Source organism: Dendrobium catenatum, unplaced genomic scaffold (assembly GCF_001605985.2).
Source record: "Dendrobium catenatum unplaced genomic scaffold, ASM160598v2 fragScaff_scaffold_716, whole genome shotgun sequence".
NCBI lineage: Eukaryota > Viridiplantae > Streptophyta > Magnoliopsida > Asparagales > Orchidaceae > Dendrobium > Dendrobium catenatum.
In genome coordinates, this window is record NW_021319178.1 from 25,111,711 (window position 1) to 25,123,842 (window position 12,132).

General features: G+C 34.7%; 1 protein-coding gene and 1 long non-coding RNA gene across 8 annotated transcripts; both read left to right on the top strand.

The window, feature by feature from the left end:
- Positions 1-236: 236 nt before the first annotated feature.
- On the top strand, positions 237-8,566 carry LOC110114191 (pectin acetylesterase 8). 7 transcript variants are annotated; one of them, XM_020846980.2, is made up of 11 exons: positions 237-612; positions 4,248-4,304; positions 5,813-5,941; positions 6,154-6,236; positions 6,562-6,691; positions 7,306-7,385; positions 7,542-7,628; positions 7,702-7,826; positions 7,993-8,053; positions 8,247-8,300; positions 8,381-8,566. In XM_020846980.2, the coding sequence occupies exons 3-11, from the start codon at positions 5,821-5,823 to the stop codon at positions 8,549-8,551; spliced, it is 912 nt and encodes a 303-aa protein (XP_020702639.1). In that variant the 5' UTR covers positions 237-612; positions 4,248-4,304; positions 5,813-5,820; the 3' UTR covers positions 8,552-8,566. The 7 variants fall into 7 exon arrangements, with proteins under 7 accessions (XP_020702639.1, XP_020702640.1, XP_020702642.1 ...); XM_020846981.2 differs by having other exon boundaries at positions 5,820-5,941; XM_020846983.2 differs by lacking the exon at positions 4,248-4,304 and having other exon boundaries at positions 237-628.
- A 329-nt stretch (positions 8,567-8,895) lies between these two features.
- Positions 8,896-9,952, top strand: LOC114579958. Its single transcript, XR_003701250.1, has 2 exons — positions 8,896-9,317; positions 9,558-9,952. It is a non-coding gene; the product is annotated as an uncharacterized LOC114579958 (long non-coding RNA).
- Positions 9,953-12,132: the final 2,180 nt, after the last annotated feature.

Here is a 12,132-nt window from a genome sequence, read left to right on the forward strand (position 1 = left end):
TGATATAATAATTGTTGGAAGATAACTGACTTAAATTAAAAATAGTAATAATAATAATAATAATAATAAGCTTAGGGAGAAGCAAGAATTACTGTTGGTGCGAAAACAGAGATCAACATTGAAGCGAAAAACTCTTAAAATCCTAATTTATTCGTGGTTTTAATTCTGAGCGCGGGTTTCATGACAAATGAATTATATATTTATATATATATATATATATACCTAACCTTGCATCTCTCCCGCGGCTAAAACACACATACCCAGAATCCCGCGCCGTTACTATTGTCGCAGTTATGACTGTGTACGTAATGGGGAACTTATAATTTCTCGTCCCCCGTGCCATCTTAGGGCACGCCACCCGTGCGCTCCTTCTCTGTACCGCGTGCCTTCACCGGAAAATTATAAGTTCCTCCGCGATTGTAGCGTGCGCAAAGCTGCCTCCCTCGGCCTCTCGTCTTTCTGCGAGTGACTCCATCGCACGCTGCGGGAATTCTTCCTAGACGATCTCTGGGCCAATCTGTCGTGCGAGGGCGTTTTCCTCTTTGCACGCCGCCGCTGGCCTCCTGCCTCTGCTTTCTAACGCGACGATCTAACCATCTGACGATTTGACCAGTATTTTCCTATTTCAGTTAGATTACATCAACGACCTTTTTTTTTTTTTTTGGTTTAGTCATGGATATTCTTATTAGGCATTTGCAAGAGGATGTATCATGGTGTATATTTTTGCTGATGATATTTTTGTTGATAAGACTAGAGAGGGAGTTGAAGGTAAACTTGAATTATGGAAGTCAACTTTAAAGACCAAAGGTTTTTGTATCAATGGATCTAAAATTGAATAAATTGAGTGTAATTTTAGTTGTAATAAATCTAATGGGAGATTGTGACTTTAGGCAATCAAGTCATTAATAAGAGTACACGATTTAGATGTCTGGAGTCTATTATTCAAAATGATGGTGAAATAGATGAGGATATTATTAGTACAATAAAATTTGGATGGTTGAAGTGGAGAAATGCATCGAGCATGTTGTGTGATAGAAAAATACCCCTCAAATTTAAGAGAAAATTCTATAAGATGGGGGTGAGACCAGCAATGCTTAATAACACAGAATGTTGGTCATTAAAAGAGAAGCATAAAATTAATTGTTGCAGAGATGAGGGTGCTTAGTTGGATGAGTGGCTTCACTCTTATAGATAGGTTCCGAAATGAGTATATGCGTGAAAAGGTTGGAGTAACTCCAGTGACCTATGATGCACCGACATTTCTCCTCAAAGAGGCGTGCAGTGTCCGACACAGTGTCCGACATAGTGTCCGACATAGTGTCCGACACTCCTCCGACACGTGTCGGACATGCCAAAAACGTGTCCGATTAAAAAATATTAAATTCAAATTGGACACTCCTGTCCAACACGCGTATCTTAAATATTTTATAATTTTTTTTAAATATAATTTCTTATATTTTGTAGGATTTAAATTAAATTTCTTATTTCTTATCCACAACACCAAATCAACGTCCGCACTTAATACCCAAACATCGAATATTCTCATTTTAATTTCTTTTTGGCAGTGAAGGAATTTTCATCTCTTCTCTCGGTGACTAATAAATGACATCGACGTCCGACTCTCGACGCCTAAAATATTAATTGTTGTTTTTTGAAACTTACCAAAAAAAAAAAGCTAGTGTACATGCTCGGTACCGCTAGGTATCGCTAAGTACCGCTTAGTACATGCTTGGTACCGCTAGGTACATGCTCGATACTGCTAGGTACATGCTCGGTACCGCTAGATACATGCTCGGTACCGTTAGGTACATGCTTGGTATCGCTCGGTACCGCTTGATCTCTTTCCATACAAATAACTTACGAACTTTAAAAACAAGCATAACTTCAAAATTACTCTTACCCTGGCAGGTCGAACCCAGCCAGGGGACAACGCCCCCTTGGACCCCTGACAAACTGGTATATTATTGTATTTATGTTGTCTTATTATTGAGATATTTTGATTTCACTCCATATCAATTATAATTTCTATGTTGAAGGATATTAGTTCAAATAGAGAATATTCATTATGATTTATGAGGAATATAAATCTTCGTCTTCTATCAAGGAAAACCTCACTTTATATGATATGTGATAATAAGATGTGGGATGTTGTTGGAGATGGGTTCAAGTGACTTGATGATATGTGATTATTGGAGGTTGCAAATCTTTCTCTAGATGAATCAGAGTTGGAAGCAATGATATTCAATGATGATGATATTGAAGGCCAAAGATCTACCTCTGAATTTAATTTTATTATTCCCTCTATTGAGTAGTTGGACATTCATGTTGTACTAAATGATTTTTTGCTTTTATTTTTGTGGTTGTACTAGATATTTTGTACTAAACATTTTTATGTTATAAGCTAAATAAGTTATCATGAAATTGATTTATTATTGCTTGTCATTTTTAATATAATGTCATCCTAATTTCTATATATTATATTAAAAAATTGTCGTGTCCACGTTGCACCCGTGTCCTATATTTTAAAAAAATGTCGTGTCCGTGTCGTGTCGTGCATCATAGCCAGTGACAAATAAGATTAGAGAGAGTAACCTTGGTGGTTTATTCATAAAAAATGTCAGCCTTTCGATGACCCATTTAGGAGTGTAGATGTAAATGCCATTTTGCTCCCAGGTTTGTCCGGACGAAGTCGGATCGTCCGAGACGATTGGTACAGGTTGTGCAGGAAAACATGTTTGGCTGCATGGTTCGTTTGGACGAAATTGGGATCGTCTGGACGAAAATTTTACAGAGCCCAGTCGTCTAGGGACGATAATTAATTTCGTCTGGACGAAATTCATCCAGAGCCATTTCGTCCCGGGACGAAGTTGCAATCGTCCGGGACGATCAGTCTGGATATATATAGAAATGAGATATTTTGAAGAGATAGAAAAGCCCAGGAGAGAAAAACGAAGGAAAAAGAAGGAAAAGTGATTTTTGGGCGACTCCCGTCCGTTTTCGTCCGTCGAGACAGTTCAAGAAATTGGTGTACGCAAGGTAAGGCACATTCCGCCTTTCTCAATTTTCAGAACGGTGAAGTTTGAACGATTTTTCTGTCCGGATTTCGTTTTCGTTAGTGAATTTCGTCCGTATTTTCCGATTGGTTCAGTTTTTACCGCGTAACTTTTGGTATGTTTCTGAGGTGCCGAGTGCGCACATTTTGATTATTTTCTGGAGAATTTTGACCGTATAGTTTTGATTCGGCGGTGTTTTATTTTGACTGTAATTTCTAATGAAGACTAAAATTGTTTGGGCAGTAGAATAAAAGTCTTATAATGTTGTTGTGAATGTTCTGTGGTAATTTTATAAATTTCTGAATCTATGAATTTTGTGTAAATTCCGTATACTATTGTTATGCCGCTGGATTTTCGTACGATTTCTGAAATTGTTCGGATTTGTTCTGAAATGACGTGATATGATTGTGTGCTATGAAAAGGGAGTTATAAGGGGTCAGGATCCTGTGAGATCCTGTCTGTGTCAGGAAAAATCTGAAATGAGCTCTGAAATCTGAAAGCAAGTTCTGTTCCAGATCCGATGATAAATTCTGTTCTGGTGCTATAAGCACATCTGTTCTGGTTCCATGAGCACAAAGGGAGGCATAAGGGGCCAGAATCCGAGAGATTCTGTCAGTGTCTGGAAAGGGAGGCATAAAGGGCTAGAATCCGTTGAGATTCTGTCTGAGTCAGGGAATCTGTTCTGAATTTTGATATGTTCTGAATTGATATGATTTGATCTGATCTGTACGATTCTGTTCTGTTCTGATTTGATCTGATCTGTACGATTCTGTTCTGTTTTGATTTGATCTGATTCTGATACGATTCTGCTCTGTTCTGATTTGATCTGATCTGTACGATTCTGTTCTGTTCTGATTTGATCTGATCTGTATGATTCTGTTATGTTCTGATTTGATCTGATCTGTACGATTCTGTTCTGTTCTGATTTGATCTGATTCTGATACGATTCTGCTCTATTCTGATTTGATCTGATCTGTACGATTCTGTTCTATTCTGATTTGATCTGATCTGTATGATTCTGTTCTGATTATGATTTCTGTGATTTATGTTCTGATTCGATATACGATTCTGTTGATCTGATTTCTGTACGGATTTTGTTTGATGTGTTTAATGTGGATTCTGAGGATTCTGATTGGAGGTTTGATGTCTTGCTGAGCTGTTGTAGCTCATCCTTGTTTTCTACGTGGTTTTCAGGTTCTGGGAAAGGGAAGGAAGTCTTGGAGTAGGAGTTCAGAGTCTGATATGTTATAGGTATTTTGTACTTTTGATCTTTTGTACAGTCATAGCTTTTCTGTTCTGTTTTTCTTTCTGTCTGAAAGTCATGAGCTGTATTTGTATATGATTCTTTTGAGGAAGAAAAAGATAGATGATCTGTTCCGCTGTATTTTGATGTTTATAGTAGTTCTGTGTGTCTGTTCCTGTGTGTAAATGTTTGGAAGAAATTCTGAAACAAATTTCAAAACCAGATCCTAGAAGCAGTTCAGTCAGTTTGAGTTTGGCCACGACCCGATGCGAGCGGGATCAATCCCGGTCGGGTTGGGTCGTGACAGTAGATGTATTAGATTTTGTCTATATTAAAAAAATAGAGATATACCTAAAAAATTTTAGTTAGAAAATATTATAAATGGGATTTTTTTATTAAATTTAAATGAGATTTTTGCTCTTAATAGGACACAATAGAGAAAAAGGATTCATGTAGCCGACCTCGCGTACCAGGATAAAGCTTGATGAAATATCCTCATGAGCATTTTTTCGCTTGATTGTAGTTTGCTTTGATGAAATTTTGGTTCTCCCTGTCAACTGATTATTCCCTCTCTAGTTGGTTTTTGTTTTGCATCTACAGAGTTTAACTTTTAGCCTCTGACATCAACCCACGCTCAATACACTTTAAAAGATGTTGAATTCAAATCTTTTTATAGGCAACACTTGGACCTTTCTGCCAATAAAGACTAAGAAATGGAGAAAAAGAGAGAAATATAGAATCATAAAGGAATGTTGTGTTTTCATTACTATCTGAAAGTATAGATCTTGAGAGAATGATCTATATCTTTGGCGTGCTTACTAACACTCTATTCACAGGTGGGACTAGAGACATAGCTCTATAAGAAATGAATAAATTACATAAATAGTCTAGTAAAGACTTATTATAAAATGAAGGTATGCCAATTGTATCTCTTAGAATCATTAAGACTTTTTAAGTATGGGGCATATCATGTGGAAAGCCTAGCTGATGGTACCGTCTTTGGCCAAGCTGTAACAAATTGCTTTGATAAAAGCATTGGATGGATCAACCTAATCTGCCTCTAGGGCCAAATAAATGGGTGAGTTGCTTATTCTCATGAACAAGTTTATGGTAGCACCGACAGCTTCTTCTGTTCTATTCTATGAAGACATGCCTACCTCAAGTTCAATATGATGGACTCATTGTATTGACTCCTGGTCGATTGTGGGCTAAGCTATTTTTGGGTGTATACAACTAGTTGCATGAATGAAGCATTGCACATTACGTATCAAGTTGATCATCTCAAAACTTGTATGACTCGATCTTGAACAAGTGAATTTCAACCGCCAAGCTTTGACAAAACCTACAGCCAGATGTTAAATTTTATTCAACTAAAAAAATACCAACTTCTAAGGTTTGAGCAAACCATGAAATATATGCTTCTTCTAATATAGTTCGATGCAACTACTTTGATACGTGTTTCATTATGTCGTACTTTTTAAAATAAATATGAGCATATGTGTTTTTCCCCTTTAAGTTTGCAGAATGGAAGCTTCCGCATTCTGTACGTTGATTCATGCAATTTTCTATGCACTGTTCACTCTGAGAGTGGATGCATCATTTGTCAATATAACTTATGTTAAAAGTGCTGTGGCTGAAGGAGCAGGTGATTTTTTTTTTTTCCCTTCATTTCATGAGTGCTATGTTATCCTTTCTGATTCAACTGCATCCAATATTAGTTGGTTTAATTTTATTTTTATTTGAATTTGTTGATCTGTTCTATTGCAATAGTATGTCAATTGGCTTGCTATTGTTCTCCTGAATTACTAGTTTAGAGCTTATAGATCATATCTTTATATTTCTGTGATAATTCTGCAGTATGTCTAGATGGAAGTCCTCCAGCTTATCATCTATCTCCGGGTTTTGGCTCTGGTGTCAATAACTGGTTGGTTCAAATTGAGGTTTGTATCATACTAGTCATACTATCTTTTCGAGTTATTTTAATTTCATGCATTCTTTTCTCCAATAATGTTTAGGATTTTGCAGATGTTAATTCAAGTTTTCCTCTTTTCTTCTTCTTCTTCTTCTTCGTCTTCTTCTTCTTGATTTTTTGAACATTGCATGCTTATTTTATTTTGGCCTTACATTGCTCCATCTCCCTTATATTGTACATATATCTTTAAAAGAAGTTGTTTTATTCTATTTAGGATATCAATGCTACGTCATTAATGCTTTCTAACTACCTTTTCTACTGTTATAAATTGTAAGTCCTATGTATCTGCTCAGGGAGGAGGCTGGTGTAACAATATATCTACTTGTTTGGCCCGTAAGTGCAGCCGCTTGGGTTCTTCAAAACAAATGGCAAAGCAGATAGCTTTCTCTGGGATTCTAAGCAATCGACAGTCATTTAACCCAGGTAGATCAATTAAAGAGAACTTTTGTTGCAGTGCACAATCTCTTGATGCCTTGTTTTGAAAAGTAATGTATAGCCTTTAAGCTGAAGATTGTAACATAGTTTTATTTGTATCTATATCAACCTATTGATTGGTGATTATAAACAAATTGATGTTGAAAGAACGAATCTTACATGAGATCTCTTTGCTTTGATCTTTTTTTGAGTGCCGTGTTTAACTTCATTGGGATACCATCTTTATATAATGACATTTTCAGTTGTAATATTACATATCATAGTTTGTTGACGAACCTTCTAGCTACAAAAATTGAATGGGCATATTTTTCCTACATATAAATATTCAGTTGCTATAGCCATCTGTTATTATTTATTAAAGTTTATTGCTCATTTCCCATCAAACTTTTTATGTTTATTTCATGTTGCTTCTTAGCTATACTTCAACAGATTTATTAAATTCCCAACAATTGGTTTCAGCTGTCAAGATAATTGTAAGATCCATACCATGATTACTGAACATGCATTCAAACTGGCTGTTACTAAATAGTTGTTATGCTTACATGTTAAAATCCTTTAACACTTCCTCTCGTGCAACTGACTTGTTGGCTCATGGCAATCAGATTTTTATAAATGGAACAAGGTCAAGGTTCGTTACTGTGATGGTTCATCATTTACTGGAGATGTGGATAGAGTAAATCCTGTGAGTCTAATAGGCTTTGCTTTTTCATTTTCAGCATTAGCTATGAGCATACATAGATCTACAGACTCCTACTTGAATAGCTGGTATGATAATAAGTTTTTTGAACTTTGTGGAAAAAAAAAATTGCCTCAGTTTTATCTGTGTGCATTTGATCAGGTTACAAAACTTCATTATAGAGGTGCAAGGATATGGGTGGCAATTATGGAGGATCTACTCGCAAAAGGAATGGACAGGGCTGAAAATGTACAAATCCATAGATTTCCTAGTATTTAATATTAAAAATTGAACAAGCTAATTAACTAATAAGTAGATGCAGGCTCTCCTATCTGGTTGTTCAGCTGGCGGGTTGACTTCTATAATACACTGCGACAATTTTAGGTCCCTTCTTCCGGTCAGTGCACGAGTAAAATGCCTTTCAGATGCTGGCTTCTTCATCAATGCGTAAGTTAATATTCTATTTGTCATATTTGAACTTGAGCATTTGACCAACGCATATAAAGATGTTGCAAATTCTCTAAACGAATCCAACATTTAGTTTTTACTTGTAGAATCTCATTTTCTCATAAAACCTTCTTTTGTTTATCCGCTGAAATATTGTTTTCTTTAGGAAGGACATCACTGGAGCAGAACACATAAAAGCCTATTTTAATGATGTGGTGACAACTCATGTAAGTTGCTTATTGGTTATATTTTTTAATTCATTTGCTTAGAACCAAATTAAACTAACAATACAAGGCTTTTACTTCCTCGTGATGTTTTTATTTAAAAAGTGAACATATATTTTTTAATAGTGTTATGTTTTGCCCAAATTCAAGTTGTTACTTTTTTATTATTAACGTCTTTGCAGTACATCTCTTGCAGGGTTCAGCAAAGAATTTACCTTCTTCGTGCACTACAAGATTGTCTCCAGGCATGGTCAGTGAGCTCTATATCCATATATCAGCCAAGTAGCTTTTACTATTAACATCTTATAAACACAATTAAATGCAATGCAGTGCTTCTTCCCCCAGTACTACGCACAGAAGATTCAAACACCTCTATTTATATTAAATGCAGCATATGATTCTTGGCAGGTACTTGCAGAGACTTTTCATAAGTCTATAAGATTTTTATTAATCACAGTTATTGCACATAAATTCTGCTTTGTGCTAGCCATTATGGATTGATATTTTTATTTAAAGAGCCATTTTAAAAGCACCAGCTTTATCAAATTTCTTAACAACATTACCATACCTATGAATCAATATATTTTCATGACATTTTTGGGTAATGCCCCATTATGTTTCAATCTTTTTATATATATATATATATATATATATGTAACTTCTCACATGATGAGTTATATTTTATTGTTCAAACGCTGCTTTAAATTATGTCTATAATATAGGGTTTATATATATAGAGTAAGATAGAGCGAGAGTGATATATAGAGAGAGAGGGAAAAGAAGAGAGAGAAGGAGAAGGAGAGAGAGAAAGATATATATATATATATATATGTAGAGAGTGTAGTTTGCTTAAAAGCTGTTGAACCTGATGATTTAAAAAAAAAAAAAAAAAAGAGAGAGATTGTAGTTTGCTTTACAGGTGTAAGGCCTAGATGAGTTGAGATGATTTCTATCCAACGGTTAGTGGCTTAGGTGGAGAACGTAGTGCTGCATCTTGAAAGATGTAGTGGCTGTCGTTGTTGAGATTGCAGGAATCGGCTGCTCCACTTCGGTGTGTGTAGTGGCTATCTCTGTTAGAACCACTGATTAGATGCTATTTCTTGTTCGAATTTGCACCTTAGGTTTTCGGATAGAGTTTCTGCATGCCCTGGCGGGAATTGGTAACTCTTCTTCTAGAGGCTTTTTCATAAACTCGTGCTACTCTCATTGCCAGTCGGAGATGCAGGAGACTTGGTTCAGATACGACTCGCCTATGCTTGGGAATAAAGTGAGCTTTTTATATTCATTATATTTAAATTTCCAAATTCCTTTAATGTTTTGTTTATGTTTTCATTGTAAAACTATAGGAAACAAGAGAAAAATGTGCTGATGTACTAAAATCACATTATGCTTTCTTGTCAAGCAAATCAGTTTCCCAGATGAGGAATTCGTTGTTTATTATACAAGCACATTCTATTTTCCTCTTCTATTTTGACCTTTTCTTTGGACACTTTGTTGTTTAATATAGATAATTGCAGAAGCTGTTGGAGACTGGTTCTATATGCGGAGCCCCTTCCAGAAGATTGACTGCCCCTACCCTTGCAACACTAGTTGTAAGAACAATACTTTTGAAGCCAATTTGGGAGCATAGCAATTACAGAATATTCCTCCTGCATTGATCCCACTCCTCATACTATACTTGCTGCAATAACGAAAGAATGAAACAGGCATTATTTTCCAATATAGGGTAAGGGGTACCAGTACAATTATTTGCCGGTCTCTTGCATTATTCTCCAAGTTCTGATGATTTTTAAACATTTTTTTCTGTGTGAGGATCTGATAATTATATTCCCCGGTTGTAATAAATATTTATTTATTATCTAAAGTGAAACTCTAGATGCTGCTTGAATTTCGACGAGAAAACTATGATGAGTGATTATTATATCCCTAATCAGTGTGGTATTTTTTGTAAGCAAAAGCCCAGAATCCGGCCTTCCCTTATTAAAAAAGATTTTATTTTTAACCAAATAGAAAACATGATAGGTTAATATAATTTTTTTTTTTTTTAATTTCTGTAACATCCAACGCATGAATTTTTGGTGTCAAAAATTGTTGAAGGTGGTCCTGATGCAAAAATGCATCAGAAATGCAAGACATGATAAAAAATATAGTATGCATTTTATAAGAAGTATAAGATATTTTATTCTATGAAATAATACTTAGATTCGTTATGTCTTAGGTATAGAATTCGATTGTTTTGTACATAAATAAAACCTTATTGTGCTTTTATCATGTTTTGCTCTTTTTTATGCAATTTTAAGGTCTGTTACGAACATTTTTTTTTTCCAGGTATATCATCCAAATCTTAAATTGTAATACCGCAGTAAACCACCCAAAAAAAAAATTATCACTATTAAATTCAATCAAAATATGGATTCGGTACATTCGATTGAATCTTCAAAGAAGTTTTACAGAAGTTTTAAGTATAGTTGGGATAAGTTGACTTATGTTTTCGTTAAAAGTTTATTGTTAAACTCAATAATTTACGAGGTGTTGGAAACTATCAAAAGAAGCACCCTTGTAATCAATTTGATTGAATGCTACGAAAAAGATGGACTATAGATGTGACATTGCATAATCAATTTGATTGGATGAACAATGCTAATTTATCTAAAACCTCAAAAAGGACATTCATATTGCATGGACCAAGATGAAATGTAAATCAAGGTCCATTAGGAATTAAAAATGCTCTGAGCTTTTGGTTCACATTTATTTTTAATCTTTTTGTATTATTTTTTATTAATTTTATTAAATATAAAAGAATTTAAATGAAAAAATAGATAAAATATCATTAAATTTCATCCAAATCCTTCCCCATCTTCATGTCCTATGCCAATTTGTGATCTTATCCTATCTTTCGGCTTGTACGGTGCTCTACTCTTTTTCTCTCAAACTCTTCGTCTACTTCACTCTCTTTCTCTCACTAGTTTTCACAGTCTCGTTCTCTCTTTATAAATTGATAAAAAATAATAATAAATTACGTTTCTGCTCTCATCGCATCATTGTCGTCACCTTGTACAAAGATATAATTCAAAAGTCTAAATGTTAGGTATTCTTGCTCTTTGTTCCACTGTGCAAATAAACATATGTTCTTGCTTGTGTAGGTAATGAATACCTACGCATACTTCTTTAAGAGTATCGTGCAAATTATGTTAACGCATCAGGAGGGTTTCATCAAGCATATATTTTTTTATGTGGATATCAAAATCCCATACACGCTTTTTTAAGCATTGTAAGTTTAAAAATTATAGGCCTCATTATTGCAAATACTAATCATGCATATTTTTTTTAAACGTATGGGAAGGACCATCACTCCTTATAAATACCCCTTACATGTGGGAGATGCTAGGAGATTGTCAAAGTATTGTTTGAACATCATTTACGTCGGGGCCAATTAAAATAACATATTAGACTAAAATACAACAAAATAAAAACTTTAAAGAACACCAAGGACAAAAATAAAAATACTAAAAATGTGATTTTGATACTTTAAAAAAAAAATTGACCATAAACATTAAATTTATAGTGGGTAGCAGTCAAGAATATAATTTCTATCTAACTAAACAAACCTACTCTAAAAGTTATGTTAAATCTCTCCAATCTACAACTTGAAATCTTTTCATGTTGGATCCACCATTCTAAATTGCAATCACATTAAGATGAAACTTCAATAATTTTATAAGTGTGAAAATATTCTAATTCATAATAAATGTCACTGAAGCTGCAATACATACACACAAGTGGATAAAAGGTGGTCTTTTAAAAAAAAACAAAATAAAAATTTATGCGCATTTCAATGATAAATGTAATGTTGATTTGTTAGGTCAATTTCTTAATTTGAATTCTTGGATGTCGTAGATTTGTTGCCCTCTTTTGAGTAAACCCTATAGAACAACGACTTAGCACAAGATCACAACTCACAACTACTTCATCACTATAGGACCCCATCCAACTCGGCACCAACCCATAAGACATCAAGCATCATAGAGCTCCCCCTTTATGCCGCTTGCCAGTACCATCTCATCATTGTCTACTAGCCTAGA

Coding starts and splice junctions, on each gene's coding strand:
- LOC110114191 (XM_020846983.2), top strand. CDS start 5,821: ATGGAAGCTTCCGCATTCTGTACGTTGATTCATGCAATTTTCTATGCA. Junction 6,237..6,561: donor ACTGGTTGGTTCAAATTGAG/GTTTGTATCATA, acceptor GTATCTGCTCAG/GGAGGAGGCTGGTGTAACAA. Junction 8,301..8,380: donor CAAGATTGTCTCCAGGCATG/GTCAGTGAGCTC, acceptor AATGCAATGCAG/TGCTTCTTCCCCCAGTACTA.